General features: G+C 37.9%; 3 protein-coding genes and 1 long non-coding RNA gene across 6 annotated transcripts; 3 read left to right on the forward strand and 1 right to left on the reverse strand.

Moving 5' to 3' along the window:
- Positions 1-2,531: 2,531 nt before the first annotated feature.
- On the reverse strand, positions 2,532-4,046 carry LOC144050805 (uncharacterized). The gene is made up of 2 exons (XR_013293934.1): positions 3,632-4,046; positions 2,532-3,470 (listed from the first exon to the last, which is right to left on the reverse strand). It is a non-coding gene; the product is annotated as an uncharacterized LOC144050805 (long non-coding RNA).
- Positions 4,047-4,181: 135 nt separating this feature from the next.
- LOC144050800 (uncharacterized) lies at positions 4,182-8,160 on the forward strand. The gene is made up of 2 exons (XM_077564392.1): positions 4,182-4,893; positions 6,290-8,160. Exons 1-2 carry the CDS (start codon positions 4,770-4,772, stop codon positions 7,216-7,218), a joined length of 1,053 nt encoding a protein of 350 aa, XP_077420518.1. The 5' UTR covers positions 4,182-4,769; the 3' UTR covers positions 7,219-8,160.
- Positions 8,161-10,362: 2,202 nt separating this feature from the next.
- On the forward strand, positions 10,363-13,483 carry LOC144050788 (uncharacterized). 3 transcript variants are annotated; one of them, XM_077564374.1, is made up of 3 exons: positions 10,363-10,441; positions 11,032-11,156; positions 11,809-13,483. In XM_077564374.1, the coding sequence occupies exons 2-3, from the start codon at positions 11,129-11,131 to the stop codon at positions 13,353-13,355; spliced, it is 1,575 nt and encodes a 524-aa protein (XP_077420500.1). In that variant the 5' UTR covers positions 10,363-10,441; positions 11,032-11,128; the 3' UTR covers positions 13,356-13,483. The 3 variants fall into 3 exon arrangements, with proteins under 3 accessions (XP_077420500.1, XP_077420499.1, XP_077420497.1); XM_077564373.1 differs by lacking the exon at positions 10,363-10,441 and adding an exon at positions 10,702-10,740; XM_077564371.1 differs by lacking the exon at positions 10,363-10,441 and adding an exon at positions 10,716-10,922.
- A 2,049-nt stretch (positions 13,484-15,532) lies between these two features.
- On the forward strand, positions 15,533-24,720 carry LOC144050310 (uncharacterized). Its single transcript, XM_077563445.1, has 4 exons — positions 15,533-15,931; positions 17,778-18,802; positions 20,579-20,723; positions 21,377-24,720. Exons 1-4 carry the CDS (start codon positions 15,829-15,831, stop codon positions 23,050-23,052), a joined length of 2,949 nt encoding a protein of 982 aa, XP_077419571.1. The 5' UTR covers positions 15,533-15,828; the 3' UTR covers positions 23,053-24,720.
- Positions 24,721-25,190: the final 470 nt, after the last annotated feature.

A 25,190-nucleotide genomic window follows, 5' to 3' on the forward strand; every position in this document is an offset into this window, starting at 1 on the left:
TCAGAACCAGGCTAGCTAGCTCTTGGTTTAGAAAAAACAAGTGGGGTTTTTTTCGATCATCAGAATGAACACTATATAAGTTAATAAACAATGAATACATTTTCTCCCAATTCTGTCCTGTTATCAAAATTGATTTTGTATAGAATTTACATTAAACATTCATTCAAGACTTCAAGTACAGGAGTTGAATAACTACTTCTGCTTTTACCTGAGTCTTATTTGTCACTAATGTTTACACCCCTAACACAGTGTAAGTACTTTGGTCACCATGCTTTCAAAATTGAAAAAAAAAAATACCCGCAGTGTCCAGAAGTCCAAGAGAGATGTGGCCAAGGAATAAGAACGCTGTATCACAACCATTGTTGAATAAGGACAAGAAATTATAAGGGAAGATCGCAGCACATTTCTCATATGAGCTCTCTGCCAAGACTTTGTTGGCAATGTTGTTTCCCTCCCACATTCCAAAAGCATTGCTTCGGTGTCAGTAAAGAGTGGAAGTTTGAATGCTAGATTACTGAAATGCGCCGGGATTGTCATGGTGACCAGTCTAGAGTGTATCATGCCTATTGATCATAAGGTTGGAATATTGCCTGTAAAGTTTCCACGCTGCTGCTTGAATGCAGACCACAACTCAATAAACAGATATTTTGTATCCTGTCTCCCTGTAAATGGAGAATACATTATCAAAATATTATAATTTATATAATAAGTAATTTTCATCACCTACAAAGTATTAAATTGTGAAGCACCATCTCTCTCTGCAAGAATTTGTAGGTCACATCATCCCTCTTGAGCAGCAGTTCTCAAATTTAAAATTTGCCAAGTTTTGTGAAAAAGCAAATTTTTGAAGAAAAAAAAGGTGTAAGAATAGTTGTATTTTTTTTTCATGAACAAAACAATCTTTTGAAGACCTATACAATGTACTTTGTCATTATCAAAATTATGAGAAAAATGGCTACTCATTCATCAAGAAAAGGTACAAATTACATCAGGGTTTATTAAAACATAATTGGGATAAACTGGATCGCAAATCTCATTATCCGCTACTAATTTTGTACAAATTTGGAAGAATTTCTCTATCCAATTGTCCATAAAGATATCACTTTGTGGGGATGTCCGACTTCTCCGAAGTCTGAAGGAGAAAACAGCAAAAGTGTGAACAAACCTGTTGTGTGTGTTTCATCTTGTGGCTTGAAAAGAGCGTCCAGGAGGTGATGTCAACCTACGGCAACACATATGGACAAACTACATCGCCGTAACTCAATATAGGATCTATGTGCAGTTTGCCACTTTTTTACTCATGACTGCCACCTCTGGCTTAAAGCGTAACTGCAGCATCTGTGTCAAGCTCATTCATGGCGCGCGTGCGAGTAGTCCACGATTTTAAAGCGACAGCCACAGTTGACAAACGAAAACATGACTTCAAATGAGGTAAGAAAAACTCTGACACTCCCCTCCCCAAAGAAACTGTGGAGTGTGCAGGGTCCGCACACTCTACTATAAAGGGAAGATAAAAGCTGATAGATGCAGTCCCAGTAAAACAGTTAGGGCTCTTCGTACTCATCTGGACAGTGGTGGAGCATGCATAATGTAGAAAAAGCTTTAATAGTACCTTCTTAAATGGCACAATGCACCTTTAATAATAATAATAATAATAACAAATATAAGTATTTGGACTAAAACAGAAATAAAACTTCCCCGTGACTGGTCTATCTCTCTCTCTCTCTCTCACTCTCTCACACTCTCTCTCTCTCTCTCTCTCTCTCTCTGAATAGACAGAAACCTGAACCGCTTACTAAGTAAGTTTATACTTTTTTTCTCCACCTATTTCAGCACGTACATGTTCAGGCATGCATAAGGTGGCAACTTATTGCCTACCGGTATGTTTGTGTTGATTTTTTTTTTTTTAACTATTTAAATACTACTGCTATGTGATACATTTAAAAATAGTATATTTTTAAATGTATCATCTAAGTTCAAATGGAAACCAATATTGACTAAAATCCAGTTAAATTGAAATTGTGCACATTTATTAAATTCTCTACATCAATTTGAAAAAGTGGTTAGCAAATCTTCAATCTCATACTTGGAAGGATAGAGTTTGACACAGGGCTCTGGCCTTACTGTGTGGGGTTTGCATGTTTTCCACTTGCTTGTGTGGGTTATCGCTGTGTACTCCAGATTCATCCCACATTCCCAAAAAATTGTATCTTCAGTTAATTGAAGATTTAAAAATTATGTGGAGGTATTATGAATCTGAATGGTTGTATGCATTCTGTGCTGGTAGTGAATATTTCAGGATACATCTATGCTTCTGGCATTAAGTCAGGTGGGATAGGCTACAGCTCACCAAATGCCCGTACACCCTATTGCCCGTCCAGCCCCGTGAGGTCCATGTATTTTGTATGATCCGTTTGTGCTATTCTCTGTGTTAAATTAATGAACAAGCATTGTAATTCATGTAATCTATATGAGATAAGGATAACATTGAAGAGAGTGTGGTAAGGACAATAAGCATTGATTGAACTTAATCCCTGTTTGAAAATTTGAATTTTATTGAGCATGACAAGTCCACTTCTACATCTTATCACAAAGAGCCAAAGTTTCTTAGCAAATTATCACAGATTAATTTATCGCCGTTCTTCTCACCATTACACTTGTTTCTTAATCCGAAACTTGTCATAGAATCTTTTATCACACACAACACAACTGAATGGTTTCTCGCCAGTGTGCATTCTTGCGTGTCTTGTCAACGTTCGTCTTTGAGAGAACTTTTGACTCCATACTAAGCAAGAAAAAGATTTCCCGCTGGGATGTGTTCTCATGTGATAAACCAATCCAGCACGAGCCATGAAACGTAAATTGCAGACTGTGCAAGAGAAAGACTTATCTTTGACGTGTGTTGTGTGTCTTGTCAAGGTGCGCTTTTGAGAGAATCTTTGATTACAAACTGAGCAGGAAAAGGGTTTCTCCCCAGTGTGTGTTCTCAAGTGTTTAACCAATCCTGAAAGAACCAAAACTTGTCTTGCAGTAAAAAGTTTTTCTCCAGTGAGTGTTCTTGTGTGTGTTATTAAACTTCCTTTCATAGAGAATGTTTTACTTTAAACTGAGAACGCAAAAGGTTTTCAGTGTGACAGTGTGACATGTCATATCACCTTTAGAGTGCTCACCGTTATCAGTGCCAGGAGAGTTTGGCATTGTGTCATCACTACCTGTTGGTGTGACTAAAAGGCTATCTTCTTGTGAGTCTCCACAGTGGTATCCATCACATTCTTCTTCATCATCATCATCATCACCTTCAACCTTCACAATGATACAACTAGAGGGCAACTTGGTGAGATCAGTTTCTTCCTCTTTAATATTAAGGGGCGCTGGCTCCTCTTCCTGTTGGACATGTTGGTACTCTGGCTTCTCCTGCACCACACTAGAATTTTACTCTTGTTGCTCAGGATGAACGTTATCACTGATGTCTGCATGACACAAGGTAAAATGAATGTTAGAGGTGAGCAAAAACACACACCAAAAACACAGCTTAACACGTACAACGGTAGCAGTGACGTCACACAGTACATAAACACCAAGCTTACTGTTATTACTAACATTGTTACTGAACAAGCGAGAGTAAACAAACCTGCTCTTTGTGGTTCATCTTGAGGCTTCTTGAAAACAGCGCTGTATAGTTGACGTTGCTGCTCATTCTCCTCTTTTTTTCGACAAAGTTCCTCCTCGTACTCTTCTTTCACGTTTGACACACATTCTCGAACAGTATTCGTGACACTTTTGACTCCTACTTGATCTCTGTTTAACTACGTGCTGATAAATGATAACAGACACGCCTCTTTGTTTACAGATAGCAAATTAAACTAAGATAAACTAGGCCGAGATTGTTTCCACGTGCACCGAGACGAGTTTATCAGCACACGAAGATTTAATGAGTGAAGTTTTACTCATGTGAAGAACTAATGGGACATAATGCATCGAGGCTTCAGGCCGTACTAATCAAGAACACTTGTTTTTGTTTCCAGAGCGAGCAAGCAAAACGTACACGGAAGTAAAGCTGCGTCGGTAAAGGTACGGCAGCTCCATTTGGACAAACTGTAGTTGGAAACAATATATTGTCGTTTCCACCCTGAACCGACCCGAGACTTCCTTGACTTTCGGAATATATTAGGAACGGTTCCTGGGTTCGACGTTTAATCTTTTTTTGTCATAGTTATTCCTGAACAACTTTTATAATAGGAAAGGAGACAATACAATAGCACAATTTCTCTACGGCCAACAGACAGAAATTCATTTATTCAAACAGGGTTTTTCTTAAATTTCCTGTGATTATCTCAGACCCAATGCAGGAACAAGCAATGGCCTCCATGCCACAGACTTATAAATAATGTCATTTTCATGATTTATTTATAATCGTTATTTCATCAGTGTTCATGTCTGTGGCAACTGGCAAGTTGTTTGTCCAAGTGGAATTGCCGTACAAAATTCAAATCCGCTACAGCTCTACCTTTGTGTACAGATTATCAAACTGAACGGCATTAACAAAATAACTCCACCCAAATTAACTGAATTTACTGAAGCAGTTACACAGTACGTCCGATCACTTCTTTACTGGACAAAAACATCATGAATTAAGTCCTCGTGTCGGGATAAACACGTCTCGAAGCACATTGAAACGTCTCCAGCTAGCTCATTTTAGCAAAGCTTGCTAGCTGCGAAAAAAAATACTCGGTTTGTCGAGTATAAAGTGTTGTGATTGTCGTGGGAAAATGTCTGCCAAAATTGTGAAAGATGAGTATAAAACGGAACTTTCTCGGACAAAAGAAAACAAGCGACCACGTCAACCACTGGACGCTGTTTTCAAGAAGCCTCGAGTTGTGTTCCAGAGAGCAGGTTGGTTTTCTTTTAACTTGTTTAAGTTCTAGTTAGTTACTGTGGCAAAATCCAAGCAAGACGAGTCAAGTCATTAATTGGATTTAAACAGCCATAAGGCAACTCGTTTATTCTTGCTCAGTCTCACATCAGGATATAGTTTTGGAGTTTTCATTATGGTTAGTTTTTATTTTATTTTTGTTTTAACTTTTGTTTCTTAAATTCAATTAGTTTTGATGAGGTTTTAGAGCAGGTTTGTTGGTTTTTATTTGTTAAAAAATGCTGAGTTTTGTTCTTGTTATAATATTCATTTTATTATTTTATTTTTTTTAAATGTTTGTCGAGTGCAAAGATAATTTTAAAAAATCGGTCACTAAGTATTGTGCAATAAAGTAAACGACAGATCTCAATTCGCTGTTTGACTTTCCTTCTTCTGAACGGATGTATAGCAATACCGAAATAAATAGAAGTAAAATGGATCCTGAAAACTCACATATGACATTAATTGAAAAAGGCAAAAGCGCAGGACATAATATTATCATATATTATGCGCTATAATTATAGTTAGTTTTAGTTAGTTTGATTTCAATTAGTTTAAGTTTTTAAAAGTATTTTTGTTTTTATTTTATTTCATTAACAAGTTATTACATTAGTTTTTGTTAATCCGCTTGTAACATATTTGCACATTAGCTGCTTTTCACGTAGCAGCTATACTTGCGTTGTTTATGCCTACAAGACAAAATATCTTGGCAGACAAAGAACAAGCACATATATTGATTTGACACATTTAATCTTGTTTGCAATTGAGTTTATGGAAAGTGTGTTGACTGAGGGGAAGAAGATGCAGGATGAACTTTTCTTCAGTTGCACAACTTGCACAGCAGTTGAAGTTGGTGATTTCCTGATTAACGGCCACTTCCTCCACCTCGCTCAAGTCTACTGATTTTCTTCTTGAGTTAAATCATCTGCTGTTTGTCGAGTTCAGTGCGTTTCTCTTATGCATGTTGCTTTGTTGCAGAGTCAGAGGTCTCGAAAGGAAATGGCGTCTTTAGCCAAGCTTTCCTTTTCTGTCTTTTGTATTTATGTATTTGTACAAGAAGTACTTTCCTGAAACTCAATTAGGTAGATGAAACACTTCTTAGAATCATCCCTATAAGGGCGACAGGAATTTATTTTTATGACGTTACCATCATCAACTGTTAGTGTGTGGTAGTACAAGCTGCTGCCTTCCGTGCAGACGGGGCAGGTTTGACTCCCGGCCAGTGGTTTCAGTTATTGCTGAAGCATACAGCAACCTAGGATGAGAACAGTGCACATTTCTTCATAATCAACATGCATGATAAAAAAACAAAACATTATATTTTAGAATCACAGCATGAGACTCTACTTAACCACCATGTGTTTTTGTGTCCTATAGATGTCAGTCAAGAATATCTTAGCCCAGATGAGCAGGAGCCAGACTCCTCTTTCTTTAAAGAGGAAGAAGAGAGAGTTTCGTCTTGCATCACAGAGGAGACACAGTCAGAACTTCCCCATGTCAAAGAAGAAGAACAAGAGGCTGTTATCACCAATCAACCATTGACTGATGTCGTCATCAAGAGTGAAGAAGATGATGAAGGTGAAGGTAATGGTGGATCCCAAGCAGACAGCCTCTTAGCTCCACTATCAGACAGTGACAACCAACCGTCACATACTTCTGACACTGATGACGAGGAGCAGTCAAAAGGTGACAGGACATGTCACACTGACAACAAACGCTGGAAATGTTGTCAATGTGAGAAAACCTTTGATGCCAAGTATACTTTGAAAGTGCACATGAGAATCCATACTGGAGAGAAGCCATTTGCCTGCTCGGTTTGTGGTAAAACATTCACTCAGAGGGGACATTTGGGAACACATGCTAGAAAACACACTGGGGAGAAACCTTTTGTCTGCTCATTTTGTGGTAAAAGATTCTCTGGAAAGGGAAACTTAAGAACACATACAAGAACACACACTGTGGAGAAACCTTTTGCCTGTTCAGTGTGTGGTAAACAATTCTCTATAAAGGGAAACCTAAGGACACACACAAGAACTCACACTGGGGAGAAACCTTTTGCCTGTACAATTTGTGGTAAAAGATTCTCTCAAAAGCCAAATTTGGTTACACACGCAAGAACTCACACTGGGGAGAAACCATTTGCATGCTTAATTTGTGGTACAACGTTCTCTACAAAAGATGGTTTAATCAGACACACAAAAACACACACTGGAGATAAACCTTTCCCCTGCTCAGTTTGTGGTAAAAGATTCTCTCAAAAGCCAAATTTAGCTGCACACGTAAGAACGCATGGTTTGAATGGTTGAATGCCTTTTTAGACTTGAAAAAAATCTCAAATTTAGGAAATAGAGTAATTTTTTTTTTTAAATCTAACAAGTGCAAGGAGCTAGCAGGCTTAATAGCATGTCTTATAAAATGAAATGAAAACATCAGTAAATAAATAGCTCCCGGAAGTTTTCTACAATAAATAAAGTTTTACAAAATTTCAATATAATTAAACTGTATATTGAATATATAATCAATTTTGTTTTTTGTCTTTTATTATGATTATCTCTGTTTAAAGTTCCAAAACAAAAAAGAGCATCCTCAACGCAGCTACTGGCCAGCATGTCACCAGTGTGAGTAACAGCCAAGAACCTAACATCTAAAACTAATCCACTTTGTGATTGATTGCTTGTCGGCCATCTGACTTAAAAAATAATTTTAAAAAAGATCAGCCCAACCGACACTAATGAAGCCAGATTTAAGAGGACAAAGGGGAAAAAATCCTACACGGATCACTGAGTGGTGAGCACATTCGAACACAGTTCTGAGGGTGACTGTTTGAATCTGGGCTCCGGCCATCCTAGGTGGAGTTTGTATGTTCTTCCTGTGCTTGCGAGGATTTTCTCTGGGTCCTCCAGATTCCTCCCACATTCCAGAACATGATTCTTGGGTTGTGTATTGGTGTGAATATGAGTGTAAATGGTTGTTTTCCTCTGTCCTCCGATTGTCTCGAGTATGCACCACCTCTCGCCCCAAGTCATCTGGGATACCTGTGACACTAGTGAGCATAAGCAGTAGAAGGGCGGAAATGTTTTTCCTTCTCAGTTTTTGGCAAAAGACTGCCAAGTAAGGATCAGATCAAGAAACACAAGCCTGCTGATGAGAATCGCAGCAATCAATGAAGCTCCAAATAGACCCTAATGGAACATTGACTTTTTGTGGTCTGATGGAAAAGTGTTTATGTCATCTTAAATAAAATACAAGTCTTCAAACAGTGACAGTGTTCAATATCTTTCTATATTCTATTTGTGTTTTTCGCAGCATTACATGATACTTATCGCACGTGTGCTCAGAGGTTACATCTCTTGACCACCAATCTTAAATGTTTCACTGAAATAAATTGGTTCAATAAAGTGACTAGAAGCAACCTTAAGTCACTCCCAGGTATACAAATTTGCCAGACCATCCAACTTTCTTGCCACTGAAGAGGTCACATTATCTGTCGGTACAGAATGTGCTGGTAGCACCACAATCTTCTTACAGTAGATGGAAACTCTGATAGATTATAGCCAGGCCATCCAATAGCTGCTTATTTACAGCTCTGCTGTATTATGGACTATATGCCACGGAAGAGGCGCAACTTCGGGGTTTTCACCCATCAACTTTGTTTCCGTTTCTGGTTTGCGACGTGCGGGCCGTGTCTCAATACTTGCGCTTTCGCCGGGCTCCAGGTGGCAAAGTGGTACCGTCACTTACCTAGAATGCAGTTAGCGTGGGTTCGCTTCTTCACAGCTGAATCTAATGATCAGCTAATCAGCAAGCTTTGCAGAAGCCTGAAAACAATCCTGATCATTAATCAGGTGTGTTAGTGGAGAGAAACATGGAAAACAAGCTGGATAGGGGCTCTCGAGGACCGAACTTAAGCACCCCTAATGTATATCAAGTATTAGAGAAAGAGTTTAAGAATATTATGAAGTGGTTCAATGCCAACAAACTGTCTATAAATATTAGTAAAACCAGATTTATGATTTTCAGTTGCATAAATATAGATGTTGAAGCAAAGCTGACAATGCAGGAAAAATAAATAGAAAGGACTAATGAAATAACGTTTCTAGGTATTATTATTGGTGAACATTTAACATGGAAAACACATAGTTAAATCTAAGGTATCTCTCCAGTAGGTAAGAATGCGTTGTTATTGTTATATAATTCATTGATTGTTCCATACCTGACCTATTGCATTGAAGTGTGGGGGTGCGCCTGTAAAACCTATATTAAAATCTTTCTTCAACAGAAACATGCTATTTGTGTCATTTTCAGATGTACAGAGACCACACTAATCAATTATTTATACAACTAAAAACTTAAAAAATGTATTGAATTGATGGAGTTTAACCGCCTCAAAATAATGTATAAAGCCCATAATGAAATTTTACCAGTTAACATGCTAATCACATAAAAAAGGAGAAAGGGAGTACAAATTAAGAGGAAAATATATTTTTTCCAAACCTAAATATAGAACAAAACAAAAAGAACGATGTATTTCAACTCAAAGTGTCAGTTTGTGGAACAATCTGGATTGTAAAACAAAGTAATCTCATTTGTATTGTATTATTTATTTTTTTAATGTATAAAAGCACAATTACTAGAAATATATATATAGCACAAGGACATGCTGTTGAATTATTTTATAGAATTGTTACATTAAAAGCATCTTGACTGTTTGATGTCATAATTTATTTATTTTATTTTTTTGGAAGTGGGGGGCTAATCAGGGGCAGATCTCACAAGTTTTACTTCTTTCTGTCCCCTTTCATTTCTTTTTCTTTTAAAGAGTGAAATAAATTTAAATGAATAAATGTAATTTAATTGAACCTTTTACACCAAGTACCACTTCAAAATATACTTGGCTTAATAACCAACATATATATATTTTTTTTTTAATATAGTAGGGCCAAATATTATTTTTAAAACACTGTAACATGTACATTTGTAATGTTAACATTGCATTTAATATAGGAAGAAAAATAATAAAATAATGTTTCAATAAATTCAAGAGAAACTGCACAAAAACAATAAATAAAAAAATACATAAATGCTTATTAACAGTTTTAAAATATTAAATGGATATGTAATGAACTGTACTTTGCCATACAAATCTGATTTGTTGTTGCTAGTACAGTACTACTATTATTATTATTATTATTATTATTATTATTATTATTATTATTACTACTACTACTACTACTACCGGTATTATTGGACTGAACTAAAAAAAAATGAAGCCACTCGTCTGTAACATTATTTGTATCATGTAGGCTACAGCAATGGTCCTACACCCTGATCCTCAGGGACCGGTATCCAGCCTGTTTTCCATGTCTCCCACAGCCAACACAGGTGGAGATCCTTATCAGCCTTCTCCAGAGATTGCTGATTAGCTGATGATATGAATCACCTGTGTTGGCTGTGGGAGGCATGGAAAACAGGCTGGATACCGGTCCCTGAGGACCAGGGTTGGGGACCTCTGGGCTACAGTACATGCAGGTTCATCATTTGATCCACCCTTTCGCGTACCACTAGAGAGAGCCCGTACCACACTGATAATCCCCGGGCGATACTGTGGAAGGGCGTTTCATCTACATGCAGCCCATTTAACACTCTCTTTGGCCTCATGCTTAAATAAAAATTATTCATAACATTTTGTTTTTAGTTCTTCAGTTACACGTTTTGTTGTGCCTAAATCCACGACTACGTTTTAAATTGTCGAGTCGCATGTTGTAGTTTGTCCAAGTGTGCTTGCCGTACAACTTCACTCCCAGCCTCCAGCTCTATTTCTACTGCACGTACGGTTTGGTTAACCAACGGCGCTTCTTTATCATATTTAGTCCTTATCTTACTGAAGCCTCGAAACGTTACCTCCCATTTCTACTTTATGGGACTAAAACATAATTAAGTCCTCGATTGGCGATAAACTTGTCTCGAAGCACTTTGAAATTTCTCCGATTAGCTTTGTTTCTCCACTTAGGTTAGCATGCTAGCAAGTAACAACTAACAAAGTGACTTGTTTACAATCAATACATCGTTACGCAGAGATCAAGTGGGAGTGTTAAGTGTTGTGATTGTCGTGTGAAAAGGTGTCATAAAAGGCTGAAAGAAGTGCATGAAGAGGACTTTACTGGGACTAAAGAGGAGAGCGAACGAGAACGTCAACACTTGGACGCTGCTTTCAAGATGCCTCGAATTGTGTTGCACAGAACAGGTTTGTCCACGTCTGATTCTGACTTGTGAACTACTTTCTTGAACTAAAACTAAATAAATAACAGCAGACAATACTGTGTACAATCGGTCTGAGAGATGCTCTTTCCGTGTACCGAAAATAAAATAAAAACTAAATAAATACAAAGTTTGCTAAATAAATACAGGATTTGCCGCAATGCCACATATTTTACATTCATGTAGACAAAAACATGACTGTGCTACATACTGTTCCCTTCCATGTATACGCTATGCCTCTGATACCACAATGTTGCAACTTCACGATCAGGATGTCATTATTGATTGTATATCAAAAGCTTCGGACGAGTAAAAAACAAACCTCCATCTCCACAATCACTCCCAGCCATCACTTGCATTTTTTTTTTTTTTAGTACAACTGCTAACTAAGTACAAGCTCATTAAGTATTGCCATGCAGGTGGTCCTATCCTTCATTAAGCCAAACTGAGATGCAGTGAAAACATTCAGTCTATTTAAATAATTGCTTAATCTATCATGGAATCTAAATTTTAGAGAGTTATACACTTTGCTGGTAGAAATTGCCTAAAACATTTATTAACAGTAATACGCAACATTTATATCACAACATGAGACTTGACTTTTCCAAACCATGTGTATGTCTTCTTGTGTCTTGCAGACATCAGTGAAGAATATATTTGCCCTGAGCAGCAGCAGCTACAGCCTCCTCACATTAAGGAGGAAGAGAAGGAGGAAGGTCCCCACTACATAAGCAACAAAGAGGAGAATGATGTCACACAGCCTCCATTGACTGTTGTCCTTATGGAAAGTGACGATGACAAAGGTCAAATTGAGGAGAACATTGTGCCTGAGCCTTCAATCAGCAGCTCAAGTCAACATAAGACAACAGTCGGTGATGGAGACACCTGTGGAGAATCAGAACCAAAGAGCCTCTTTGCGCCACTATCAGACAGTGACGTCACACATGATGATGATGATGATGGTGAAGTACACTCTAAAAGTGATTTGACAGGTCACAGTGACTCCAAAAACGTGAAATGTTCTCAGTGTAACAAAACGTTTTTCAACAAGTCATCATTGAAAAGACACATAAGAACACACACTGGAGAAAAACCTTTTTTCTGCTCAGCGTGTGGTCTTCAGGTAACTCAAAAGAGTAGTTTAACAGATCACATGAGAACACACACGAAAGAGAAACTTTTTGCCTGCCCAGTCTGCAATTTAAGGTTTGGGAATCGTTCATATTTAAAAATACACATACGATTACACACTGGGGAGAAACCGTTTTCTTGTTCAGTTTGTGGTAAAAGATTTTCACTAAAAGGAGATTTAAGAATACACACAAGAACACATACTGGGGAGAAACCCTTTGCCTGCTCCATTTGTGGCAAAAGATTCACCCGGAAGGGACATTTGAATGCGCACAGAAGAACACACAGTGGAGAGAAACCTTTTTCATGCTCAGTGTGTGGTCTTCAGGTAACTCGAAAGAGTAGTTTAACTGATCACATGAGAACACACACTGGAGAAAAACCTTTTGTCTGTACAATCTGCAACTTAAGTTTTGGAAGTCGTTCATATTTAAAAATACACACACAATTACACACCGGGGAGAAACACTTTTCTTGTTCAGTTTGTGGTAAAAGATTCTCTCTAAAGGGAGATTTAAGAATGCACACAAGAACACACACCGGGGAGAAACCTTTTGTCTGCTCAATTTGTGGGAAGAGTTTCACACGGAAGGGGCATTTGAATACACATGCAAGAACACACACTGGGGACAAACCTTTTGCGTGCTCGATTTGTGATCAAAAGTTCTCTGAAAAGGGAAGCCTGACGAAACACGCAAGAACACACACCGGGCAGAAACCTTTTGTCTGCTCAATTTGTGGGAAAACGTTCACTCTGAAGGGACAGTTAAATGCTCACACGAGAACCCATAATGGAGACTACCCTTTTTCCTGCTCAGTTTGCAACCAAAGATTCTCTGAAATAGGAACCTTAAGAAAACACACACAAACACACACAAGGAAGAAACCTTGCACAGGTTCAGTGTCTAACATTAGTTCAGAATTGGAAGAACTTCGTTCTGAGCAGCAGGAACTGAACTCCCACATTAAAGAGGAGGATATCATCAGATTTCCATTGACTGATGTCATTGTGAAAAGTGAAGACGATGAGAATGTGACAATGGTTTCAATGTAACAAATTTTTTGATGTGAAGACAGAATGGAAATGACACAAAGATAAGCTTTTCAGCAAAAGGTGTTCTGTCCATAGTTGTTTAACACATCTAGATGTAAGTACCATAAAATAAAAGCTGGATATCTGAACTTTTGTGTCATATTCCTCTTTTGATCTGAAAAATAAATGTCTTCAGTATACAACAAAAACAAATGAATTGGACTTTCCATTCCAATATTTTAGAGACGGGACAGTAAATTGTAAAGAAACTTTAATTTCAAGAAAGCTATAAATTTTTACATGTACTGTTAAATAAAAATATTCTGTCATAGTGCTCCATATCAGCTGTAGAAGCCTAAATAGTAAAGCCAAAAGCATTTTCTGATCAGTGTTGGGTTATGGTGACCTAATTTATATGCATGCTTCTTTAAAAAAACAAAAACAAACTAGATGTGATTTGCCACTTAGCTTTGCGACTCACCACTGCACTCTGTATGAAGATGTGCAATGGTCCTCTCTCTACTATTCACTGACTTTTATTGATAAATAAAAACACTTATGGGGCAAACTACCCCTTTATATTTCAAATGTATTTTCATACCACAATAGTGTTTACAGGACAAGGTCATCAGGGGGGGGGTGCTATTAACCACACATACAATTGACAAGAACAGAACTTGGAAAAACGTTTTTTTCATCATGAGCACCAAATGTTTGGAATGAATTTCAAGCCATTTTAAAGTAAAGTAAGCAATAATGCAACTATTTTTAACCTGAAATGTTTTATCTGTGTATATTACCTTGCTTGTGTAATGCACCGCACTACAACTGTGTGTGTGTGTATATGCCCCCCCCACCCCACCACCACCAACAACAACAATTATAGGGATCCTCTACAAAACAAAGGATGTTTTGAAAAAGAAGTCATTATATATATTAAATTGCTCATCATTATAATTACCATATCTAACATCCATCCATCCATTTTCTTGACCGCTTTTCCTCACTAGGGTCGCGGGGGTGCTGGAGCCTATCCCAGCTGGCTTCGGGCAGTAGGCGGGGTACACCCTGAACTGGTTGCCAGCCAATCGCAGGGCACACAGAGACGAACAACCATACTCACAATCACACCTATGGACAATTTGGAGTGTTCAATTAACCTGCCATGCATGTCTTTGGAATGTGGGAGGAAACCGGAGTACCCGGTGAAAACCCACGCAAGCACGGGGAGAACATGCAAACTCCACCCAGGAAGGCCGAAGCCCGGACTCGATCTCACGTCCTCTGCACTGGGAGGTGGACGTGCTAACCAGTCAGCCACCGTGCTCATATCTAACATATTGTGTGGAAATATGTGGAAATGCTTACAAAACAAATACTTACCCTCTTTTCAAATTACAAAAAAAGAGCAATAAGAATTATAAACCAATCAAAATATACAGAACCAACAAATCCACTATTTATCAAATTAAACTCAATTAAATTTTATGATCTAGTTGAGTTTAAAATAGCTCAAATAATGCACAAAGGACCTAACAACCTACTTTGCCACAATATTAAGAAATAGTTTGAAATCAGAGAGTGGCTATGATTTAAGTGGTACAAGTGTTTATTTAAAAAAAAAATCAAAATAAGAACAAATATTAATCAAAGGTGTATTTGAATTATAGGTGTAAATTTGTGGAAACATTTTGGAATTAACCTAAAAAGGTGTGAATCACTGGTTATGTTTAAAAAGATGTATAAAAACAAAGTACAACAACAATATTTAAATCAGGTATAAGTCAGTATAAATGTAGAAATTTGAGTGCAATTAAAAATGTATGTATAAGCCAAGAGGCTAAACATAACATGAAGTTGCTACTTCAAATAGCTGCTTGAAATATAATATAATATTTGATTGGTTGGCAACCAGTTCAGAGTGTACCCAGGCTACTGCCCGAAGCCGGCTGGGATAGGCTCCAGCGACCAAACGGTTAAGAAAATGGACGGATGGATATATAGATATAGGCTACATATGATATATTCCATTATAACTCAAAATTGTTGCACGTGTTTGGCACACAATATGCATGAACATATCATCAAAGCAAGCTAATAGTTTTAATTATTATTATTGTTAATACAGTATATGTATTTTGTTTGCTCTGCACTTGGAGTTTGTCCAAGTGGGCTTGCCGTACAATTTCAGCCCCAGTTCTACTGCCATGTACGGTTTGGCTAACCAAAAACGGCTTTACTCTATACTGCGTCTGTATCCTTAGTGTACTGAACCCTTGACACAGTACGGCCCGTTACTGTTTACGAGACCAAACAAAATTATAATACTAAGTCCTTGTTTTACGGATAACTTGTCTGGGAACATTTTGAACTTCCTCCGGTTAGCTTAGCTTGTCCAATTAGCTTAGCTTGCTAGGCACGACTCGTTTGTTATAAACACGTCGCTAAGCAGAAATCAAGTGGGAGTGTTAAGTGTTGTGATTATTGCGAGAAAATGTATGATAAAAGTGTGAAAGAAGAGTACGAGGAGGACATTTTTGGAACTAAGGAGAATGACCGAGAACGACAAAACCTGGACGCTTTGTTGCACAAAACAGGTTTGTCCACATCTGACTCTGCCTTATGAGCTGATTTCTTGAACTAAAACAGTAACAACTAAACTCACGTGTCTCCCAGTCGTAGCTTTATTGTAGTTTTTGCAGTGGTTAGTAGTGTAAACTGAATTGTCCTTGGGGTTAACTAATCCCTCAGGGGGCTCAAGCGTGAAGGATCACGGATTCCCCCTTAAAACAAAAACATGGCCTGAAGGCAAACTAAAGAAAACAAAACGTGATATTTTTAAGTTTGGCTTCAAACCCAAATTAATCATCTGGACTTTTGGATAGTACACTGGCTAAAGCTATTGGCCTGTAATTAATCACGCGAACTACACACCTAAAGCCAGCTTCATCCTTGTTAACATGAATCAATAAAAGAGGCATCACCGAATATGGCAAAAGACTGTAAAACACAAGACCAGTAAGAGAGAGCACAGGAAAACCAGATCACCTCATACCAATATTTTTTTCATATTCAGCAGAAATGTAATATAATCCATTCACATTGTCATTTGGCCAATGGTCACAGAGTCATTGTTGACGTTATAAACCATTACTTGGAACACAATTAAACAAAGAACAGTAATTTTATAGTAAAATAGCTATTATATTTATCCCTCCCCAGATATTCCGTGAACCGCACAGGGCGAAGTTATTTTACTCACATTTAACTCAACTCAACTTTATAAAGCACTTTAAAATGATCGCTGTGTACAAAGAGTACATGACATTAATGAATGAATAAAAATGTTTTATTCGGTTCATTGGCAAATTAAAAAATTAAAATGGTTAAAAAAAAAATCCATACATAAATATAAAACTAAAAGGGTTTATATCATTCATGGAACAAAAATAGGTTAAACAAAATAACACAAAAACAAATTAATAAATATCATAACTGGGTCAGTAATAAATAAGTAAATACAGTTAATAACACAAGAATTAGGTGATATTAATAACCAAATAAAATGAATATCAATAAATTAATAACACAAAATACAGTAGACGGGTTACAAAAAGTTACAATTCCTAACTCATCTTACCTCTCTACAAAGGTCAATGGCATTTGGCATTTATCCTTCATAACATTTCTTAGCCATAAACCAGCCCTTATAGCTTTCTAATTTTTACAAATGAGCCCAATAGTATTAGGCCTGGGCAATATATTCCTTTTAACAATTACGTTTTTTTTTTTTCTGTGAGCGATTTAATTTGAGATAATAAAAAAAAACATTTCAATAAATCAAATAAATATATTTATTATAAATATATATACAGTATATATATTTTTAAACATAAATTGTTTTGATTTTTCACCCCCAAAAGTGTCTGTATATTTCCTCCATTTTTTTCCATCACAGAGATACACACAGCATAGAATTGCGCAACAACATGGCTACCTACCTAAGGTATGGTAGCCATACGGTATATACAGTGGTGTTTATCCACTTGCTCAAAAGTGTTATGTGTTACATAGCTGCAAGTATTTTGCTGAACTTGCCTTACCTGTGAGAAAATCAGCAGATAGCTGAAGGGTGTTGTTTTATTCTTCAATGACAGATGTGGTCCAGTTAAACCAAGCTCCAGTTGTTCTTTACTATGTGTCCTCTCTTATGTTGCAAGGAACAACACATCAATAATTTATCATCTTTAAAATTGCTGATTTTATACTTAGAAATACTATACCACCCAAGTGCCTTCGGAAGTAATGATATGATTCTCAAACCTCATAATTGTACTTTTTCTTGATAGACATTACCAACAACATACCCCATTAACAGTAACGTGCAACAGTCACAGCAGGAGACTTTTCAAACCCTGTGTTTGTTTTGTGTGTGTTTTGTAGATGTCAGTGAAACATGTCGTCATCCTGAGCATCAGGAGCCAGCGTTCTCTCACATTAAAGAGGAAGAGGAGGATGAAGAGCCCTTTCTCATTAAAGAGGAAGAGGATGATGAGATCACCAAGTTGCAATTGACTGTAGTGCTTTTAAAGAGTGAAGATGATGAAGACGACGGTCAACGTGAGGAGATCAGACAGGCTGAGGCAGAAGGTGTTGGAGACCACCATGGACGATCACATGATGACAGCCTGCTAGCTCCACTATCAGATTGTGACGAAATGGCGTCACACTCATCTGACATTGATGATGGTGATGATGAAGAACGCTCTTTAAGAGAACAAAGTGGAGAGAAGCCTTTTGCCTGCTCAGTTTGTGGTCAAAGATTTGCTTGGAAGGGACATTTGAACTCTCACAAACGAACACACACCGGGGAGAAACCTTTTGCCTGTTCAGTGTGTGGTCAAAGATTTTCTGAAAAAGGAAACTTAAGAAAACACTCCAAAACCCACACTGGAGAAAAACCCTTTGCCTGCTCAGTTTGCGGTCAAAGATTCTCTGAAAATGGAAACTTAAGAAAACACGTTAAAACCCACACAGGAGAGAAACCGTTTGCCTGCTCGGTTTGTGGTCAAAGGTTCTCTGCAAGGGGAAACTTAAGAACACACACAAGGACACACACTGGGGAGAAACCTTTTACCTGCTCAGTTTGTGGTCAAACATTTGCAAGGAAGGGACATTTGAACACACACACAAGAACACATACTGGGGAGAAACCTTTTGCATGTTTAGTTTGTGGTCAAAGATTCTCTGTCAAGGGAAACTTAAATACACACATGAGAACACACACTGGAGAGAAACCTTTTTCTTGTTCAGTGTGTGGCAAAAGATTCACTGAGAAAGGACATTTGAACACACACATGAGAACACACACTGGTGAGAAACCTTTTGCTTGCCTAGTTTGTGATAAAATATTTTCTCGTAAGGCAACTTTAAACATACACACTAGAATGCACACTGAAGAGAAAACATTTTAATTTATTTTCCAAGCATTTTAAAATGCGTTGTTTTTAGTTTATTAATTGTAAAATGTGATTCAGGATGTATATATGTATGAATGCATTTTAACTGTGTAAAACACTTTGTGAGTGCTCTGCTCTCTCTAAGAAATGTATGGGGGGAAAATGCTTAATGTGTCTGTTCGGTCTGCAACTTTAGTTCATCAGCAGAAGTGGAACTTGAGGGTAGAGCAAGAATTTGACAAGACACAAGAATGTATGGGAAACCCTTCAGTTGCAGCCTGTGTGATAAATTATTCTAGATAAGTCAAGACATCTTAATTTATATAGTGCTTCCAAACAGCCATAGCTGTCACAAAGCGCTTTACAAATAACATAAAATATTAATAAAATCATAACAAACCAACAAATCTTTATCCATTTTTTTGTTATGTTTGAAGCTGTTATAGAAAAAAGAGGAGAGATTTGATCCCCTTTCAATAGTTAATCAGATGTCATGGTCACAGCATGCATGACATCACACACATTCATATCAGTAAGAATCATGTTTGTTGAGTTGTGTTACTGAGAGGTGCAGCAGTAAATGGCTTGAAATAAATTGCTACAAAACGGTCTCGCTTTTGAAACAAAACTTGTGAATTTTTTCGTGAGCTGAGATTGTGTATACAGGTATGGGATCCTCAATACAAGTTTTCAAACCGTGATGGTGTTCAGCCTATTGTTAGTGCCTGAATGTGGTAAAGTTAAATTGTAGTTGTTTTCAAGTAATTGTAAGGTTCCGTTCTTTTTCTTAAGTCTAAACACACAATTATTTGACTTACATTTAGGATTCTAAAGTGTTAAACTTAGTTGGACGCTCCAAATCAGAAGTGTCCAACCTTTTTCATGCCACTGACCGGTTACCGGTACATATAAACAAATTACTGTACGGTTATTAGTGTGCACACAACCCCCTGCCCCCTTGCTGGCCAAAACCTTGATTGTCACTTAAACTGTGAGTTAGCTTTTTTTCTCCAGCAATTTTGCATAATAAGTGCTCATAAGGAACAATGACCGAAATTAAAACACCATTATTAGATCTTGTGGAGTTCCTTCTTGCAATGAATGCTTTTATGATTAATTTGTGCTTCATACTATGTATGGTACGACATAAGCAAATCCAATATGACATTTATGTTAAAACGATTGTGGTGTTTACAAAAAAACAGGACATTCTGTGCTTAACTGCTCATGAATTATTATTATTATTGTCTTTGCTGCTGTTCTTTTTGTGTATCAGCTGGGTGCAAACCATGCACTAAAAGCGTGAGTCACTCAAGTCAATTATTCTGTATATGTGTGGTCTTTTTTTTGTTTTGTTTTGTTTTTGATATGGTATATTCAAAACGTCTCCATTATTTCTCGGACATTATAATTATAATCAGAATTTATATTTTAAGTCAATTCGATGTTTTGAGGTTTGAACAATGTCCAAGTGGTGTTGCCGTACAATGTCCTCCACTCACTGAAGCTCTAATCCATTGCTCGACGAAGTACGTTAGTATTCTTCTTCTTGTCTCTCTTCTTCTTGGTCCTGAATGTAGAGAAGCTGCTACACAGTACATCCTATCACGACTTCACTGGAGTTAAACATCAGTACTTCAACATTCCTGTCCGGAACTCCTCTCGGTGCATTTTGAAGCTTAGTGTAGCTAAATTTAGCGAATGCTAGCTGGCTAGCCGCGAACAAAGAGACACGTTTGTTGGCGACACATCGCGAAGCAGAGATCAAGTGTGAATGTAAAGTGATATGATGGTCGTCTGAAAATGTGCACAAAAAGTTTGAAAGAAGAGTACGAGGAGGAATTTTGTGGAACAAAAGAAGAGAGCGAGCGACATCGTCAACTCCTGGACGCTGTTTTTGAGCTACCTCGACCGGTGTTACACAGAGCAGGTTTGTTCATTTCTTAAATTCTCACTTGTTTACCACTACTTTTTTCTTTCCTCTCTTTTAAAACAGTATTCACGTGTCACTAATGTCCCACGTAAATGTGTTATAAAATGTAGAGTAGTTATAACAAAGGGGCGGACTGGGACTTATATATTTATAACGAGAACAAGCTTTCCATTCCAATTAATATACTGTACACCATTATGCAATGAAACGGATTTTACGCTGAATGATTTTTATTAACATTAGTTAAATCCAGCATGTGGGAATTCTACAAAGTCACTAGTGCTGCCATATTGATTGTGGAAATTACATTGCCAGATGTAGGGGTTCTATGCTTGTCTCGATAAGAATCACTGACTGACTGTACATTAGTAGCTTTAATCATATTTAATATAACATTATTATTACCAGTAATTATACACTATTTGGGTTCGTTGGCGTACAATACAATGAATAACACATGAATTATTTGCCATCCTGAAAATCTCAGGTTTTCTACTTCCAGTTTCTGAATTGCTCAAGCGCCCTTGAAAGAAACATTGTGATTTTTTTTAACATCAGATCTATACATGTACCTGATAAACATGGGTAAACAATAATTCACAACATTAAAGTCACAATAAACTTTGTGTTTGTCTTCTTGCATCTTCCAGACATCCGTGGAGAATATGTTGGTCCTGAGCAGCAGGTGGCAGAGCCCTTTCACATTAAAGAGGAAGAGGAGGAAGAAGGTCTCTCTGTCATTAAGGTGGAAGAGGAGCCAGAGCACCCCTACTTTAAAGAGGAAGAGGAAGCTAATGTCACTAATTTGCTGAGGTTTATCCCTTTAAAGACGCAACATGATGAAAACAAAGTTCAACGTGAGCAGAACAGAAGGGCTGAGGCTCCAAGCAGCAGCTCAAGTCAGCACATGACTCCAGAAGGTGATGGAGCCATTTGTGGAGGATCACAATCAGGCAGCCTCTTAGCTCCACTATCGGATGGTGATGACATATCGTCACAGTCACCTGACACTGATGATGACACCAAGGATGATGATGATGATAATGATGAACACTCTAAAGGTGATACGACGTGTCACACTGACAACAAACACTGGAAATGTTCTCAGTGTGACAAAGCCTTTGTCTCCAAGTCTCTCTTGAAAAGACATGTAATGATCCACACTGGAGAGAAACCTTTTTCCTGCTCAGTTTGTGGTAAAACATTCACTCAAAGAGCCAATTTGATAACACACACAAGAACACATACGGGGGAAAAACCTTTTTCCTGTACTGTGTGTGGTCTAAGATTAACTTACAAGAGTAGTTTACCAGCTCACATGAGAACACACACTGGAGAGAAACCTTTTGCATGCTCAGTCTGTAGCAAAAGCTTTTCTGGAAGGGAAGCTTTAATCAAACACACAAGAACACACACTGGAGAGAAACCTTTTGCATGCTCAATTTGTGGTCAAAGGTTCTCTGTTAAGGGAAGCTTAAGATCACACACGAGAACCCACACTGGAGAGAAATCTTTTGCTTGCACAATTTGCGGTCAAAGATTCATGTGGAAGGTACAACTGAATACACACAGACAAACACACACTGGGGAAAAACCTTTTGCTTGCCCAGTTTGTGGTCAAAGATTCTCTGCAAAGGGCGGTTTAATAAGGCATACAAGAACACACACTGGGGAAAAACCCTTTGAATGCTCAGTTTGCAGTAAGAGCTTCTCTGTAAAGGGAGATTTAATAAGACACACAAAAACACACACTGGAGAGAAACCCTTTACCTGTTCAGTATGTGGTAAAAGCTTCACTCAAAGGGTAAGGTTATCAGAACACACAAGAACACACACTGGGGAGAAACCTTTTGCCTGCTCAGTTTGTGGTGAAACCTTCTCTGTAAATGGGCTTTTAAAAAGGCACACAAGAACACACACGTGTGAGAAACCGTTTGCATGCTCAGTTTGTGGCAAAACATTCTCTTTAAATGGACGTTTAATAAGGCACTCAAGAACACACACTGGGGAGAAACCTTTTGTATGCTCAGTTTGTGGTAAAAGCTTCACGGAAAAGGATACTTTAAAAAGGCACAGAGGAACACACACTGGAGAGAAACCTTTTACCAATTCAGTCTACAACTTAAGTTTAGGATTGGAAAATGTTCATCCTGAGCAGCATGAGTGGAGCTCCAGGGTGGAGCAACAGGAGCCAGAGCCATCCCACCATAAAGAGAAAGAAGGGCCAGAGCCATGTCGTGTTAAAGATGAGGAGGAAGATATCATTGAATTGTCATTGACTGATGTCATTGTAAAGACTGAAGATGATGAAGACAGCCAAAGTTAGCAGAACTAAAGGGCAGAGCCTCCAAGCAGTAGCTTAAGTTAAAACGGGAACCTCTCTCTCTCTTCATTTCAAGCAGTTTGTCTGTTGTCTAATAATTTAATCTGCTAGATGTTCAGGCGCAGTAGTTATCCTTTACATGACACACTTCACTTGCTGTATCCTGATCCTTCTTCTGATCATGTGTTGATAACTCCATTTTATGAGCCATCTTCACAGTTAGTTTAACTGCTAGTGGTGTGAATGCAACCCTTCGGTGCATCTGCGTACATTTGAGGGACAATCTTTTAAGATTGCTTTATTAAGCAATCTGTAAAATGTACTCCTCTGATTGAAACATAAAAAGATGTATTTAAAACCTGTGGGCAGTATTTTATTTTGAAATGGCCTGGACAGAACCATCAACAAAAAAAAAAGAAAAAAAGCAAATTGGCGAGTTTTTGGGTGAATAACAAAGAAACAAAATGACAAGTGCTTTGTGAATGCCAAACTGCTAATACGCAACGCCAGGTGTGGGCTAATTGGTTCTCTATGGCCGGAGTCCTGCAGGTTTAGATGTTTCCCTTCTTCAACACACCTGATTCCAGTGAACAAGATCGTTATGAGGCCTATTCTTGCTGATGAGCTGATTATTTGAATCAGTTAGCTCCGGCCCAGCCAATAGCACAAAGTCCCCCTTCTTTTTTTAAATATAATATTGTTATGTTCATATTTTATTGTTAAACAATCAAAGACGTGTTAAGGAGTGATGGACAAATGACAAATAAAGATGCGGTGGAAAATAAATGGATTTCCATTGCACTATATAGCCTTTATCTTTAAACCAAGAGCACCATCTAGAGGAGTAAAAAATGCAAGTTTCATTTTCCCACCTTGCATCATACTGTTATTTAACTAAAACAAAAGGATAGAAATGATTAGATAGTGGAGGCATTTCCAAGACTACTTAAAGCAAGGCAAGGCAGCTTTATTTATACAGCACAATTCATACACAAGGTAACTCGATGTGTATTACATAATTTCCTTTTTTTCCAATTTCTAAAACACACAATTCTGCAAACTAGGCGCATTTAATCAAAAATACTTAACACAATTCACAGAACTACACAACCGAACTGCAAAATCCCTCACTTATCCTGCGAAATGAAGCACTGCAACCAAAACTAAATATAGCTTTACCAAAATCAAACTTTTGCATCAAGTAGCACACACGTCATTCATGTTACCAGATTTCTGTCTCATCAACTACACAATGTTGGACATAATGAATTGTAATCTCATCTAGTATGATTTGCCGTAATACTAAAATAGTTCAAATTGTAGAACATTCTTCAGATTGTTCACATGCACAGAAATATTTGAAGATACACACATGCTGTTGAATCTTTTTAACAATTTAAATTTACTATTTTTTTCACCAACAAGTCAGTGCAACATATGCACAGCAGATATGTTTATGTCGTGGCGGTCGTTCCAGAGAGTGATAATAATTTTCAACCTACCCTTAAAAGCATTCTTCTTCTTTTTCCTCTTCTTCTTCTTTTCCTTTGGGCTTTTCCCTTCAGGGGTCGCCACAGCGAATCAGTTGCCTCTGTCTAACTCTGTCCTCTGCATCCTCTGCTCTCACACCAACTACCTTCATGTCCTCTTTAATTACATCGTTAAAACCTCCTCCTCTGCCTCCTGTCTTTTCTTCAGTGGCACTGTCTTCAGACCAATTAACATAGCTGGTCTCACCACAGTTTTTTAAACCTTTGCTTTCATTTGAGCTGAAACTCTATCACTATCACACGTCACAACTGACACTTTTCTCCACCCGCTCCAGCCTGCCTGCCCACGGTTCTTCATTTCTTTTCCACACTCTCCATTGCTCTGGACTGTTGACCCTAAATACTTAAACTCCTCCACCTTCTTGGTCTCTTCTCCCCGTAACCTCACTCTTCCACTTGGGTCCCTCCCGTTCACACACAGATACTCCGTCTTGCTATGGCTAACCTTCCTTCCCCTCTTTTCCAGGGCAAACCTCCACACCTCTAGCTTCTCCTCCACCGGTTCCCAGCTCTCACTACAGATTACAATGTCATCTGCAAACATCATAGTCCATGGAGATTCCTGTCTAACCTCGTCTGTCATCCTGTCCA

The sequence above is a fragment of the Vanacampus margaritifer genome, chromosome 4 (assembly GCF_051991255.1).
Source record: "Vanacampus margaritifer isolate UIUO_Vmar chromosome 4, RoL_Vmar_1.0, whole genome shotgun sequence".
Classification (NCBI taxonomy): Eukaryota; Metazoa; Chordata; class Actinopteri; order Syngnathiformes; family Syngnathidae; genus Vanacampus; species Vanacampus margaritifer.

Coding starts and splice junctions, on each gene's coding strand:
- LOC144050800 (XM_077564392.1), top strand. CDS start 4,770: ATGTCTGCCAAAATTGTGAAAGATGAGTATAAAACGGAACTTTCTCGG. Junction 4,894..6,289: donor AGTTGTGTTCCAGAGAGCAG/GTTGGTTTTCTT, acceptor TGTGTCCTATAG/ATGTCAGTCAAGAATATCTT.
- LOC144050310 (XM_077563445.1), top strand. CDS start 15,829: ATGTATGATAAAAGTGTGAAAGAAGAGTACGAGGAGGACATTTTTGGA. Junction 15,932..17,777: donor CGCTTTGTTGCACAAAACAG/GTTTGTCCACAT, acceptor TGTGTTTTGTAG/ATGTCAGTGAAACATGTCGT. Junction 20,724..21,376: donor ACCGGTGTTACACAGAGCAG/GTTTGTTCATTT, acceptor TGCATCTTCCAG/ACATCCGTGGAGAATATGTT.
- LOC144050788 (XM_077564374.1), top strand. CDS start 11,129: ATGCCTCGAATTGTGTTGCACAGAACAG. Junction 11,157..11,808: donor AATTGTGTTGCACAGAACAG/GTTTGTCCACGT, acceptor TGTGTCTTGCAG/ACATCAGTGAAGAATATATT.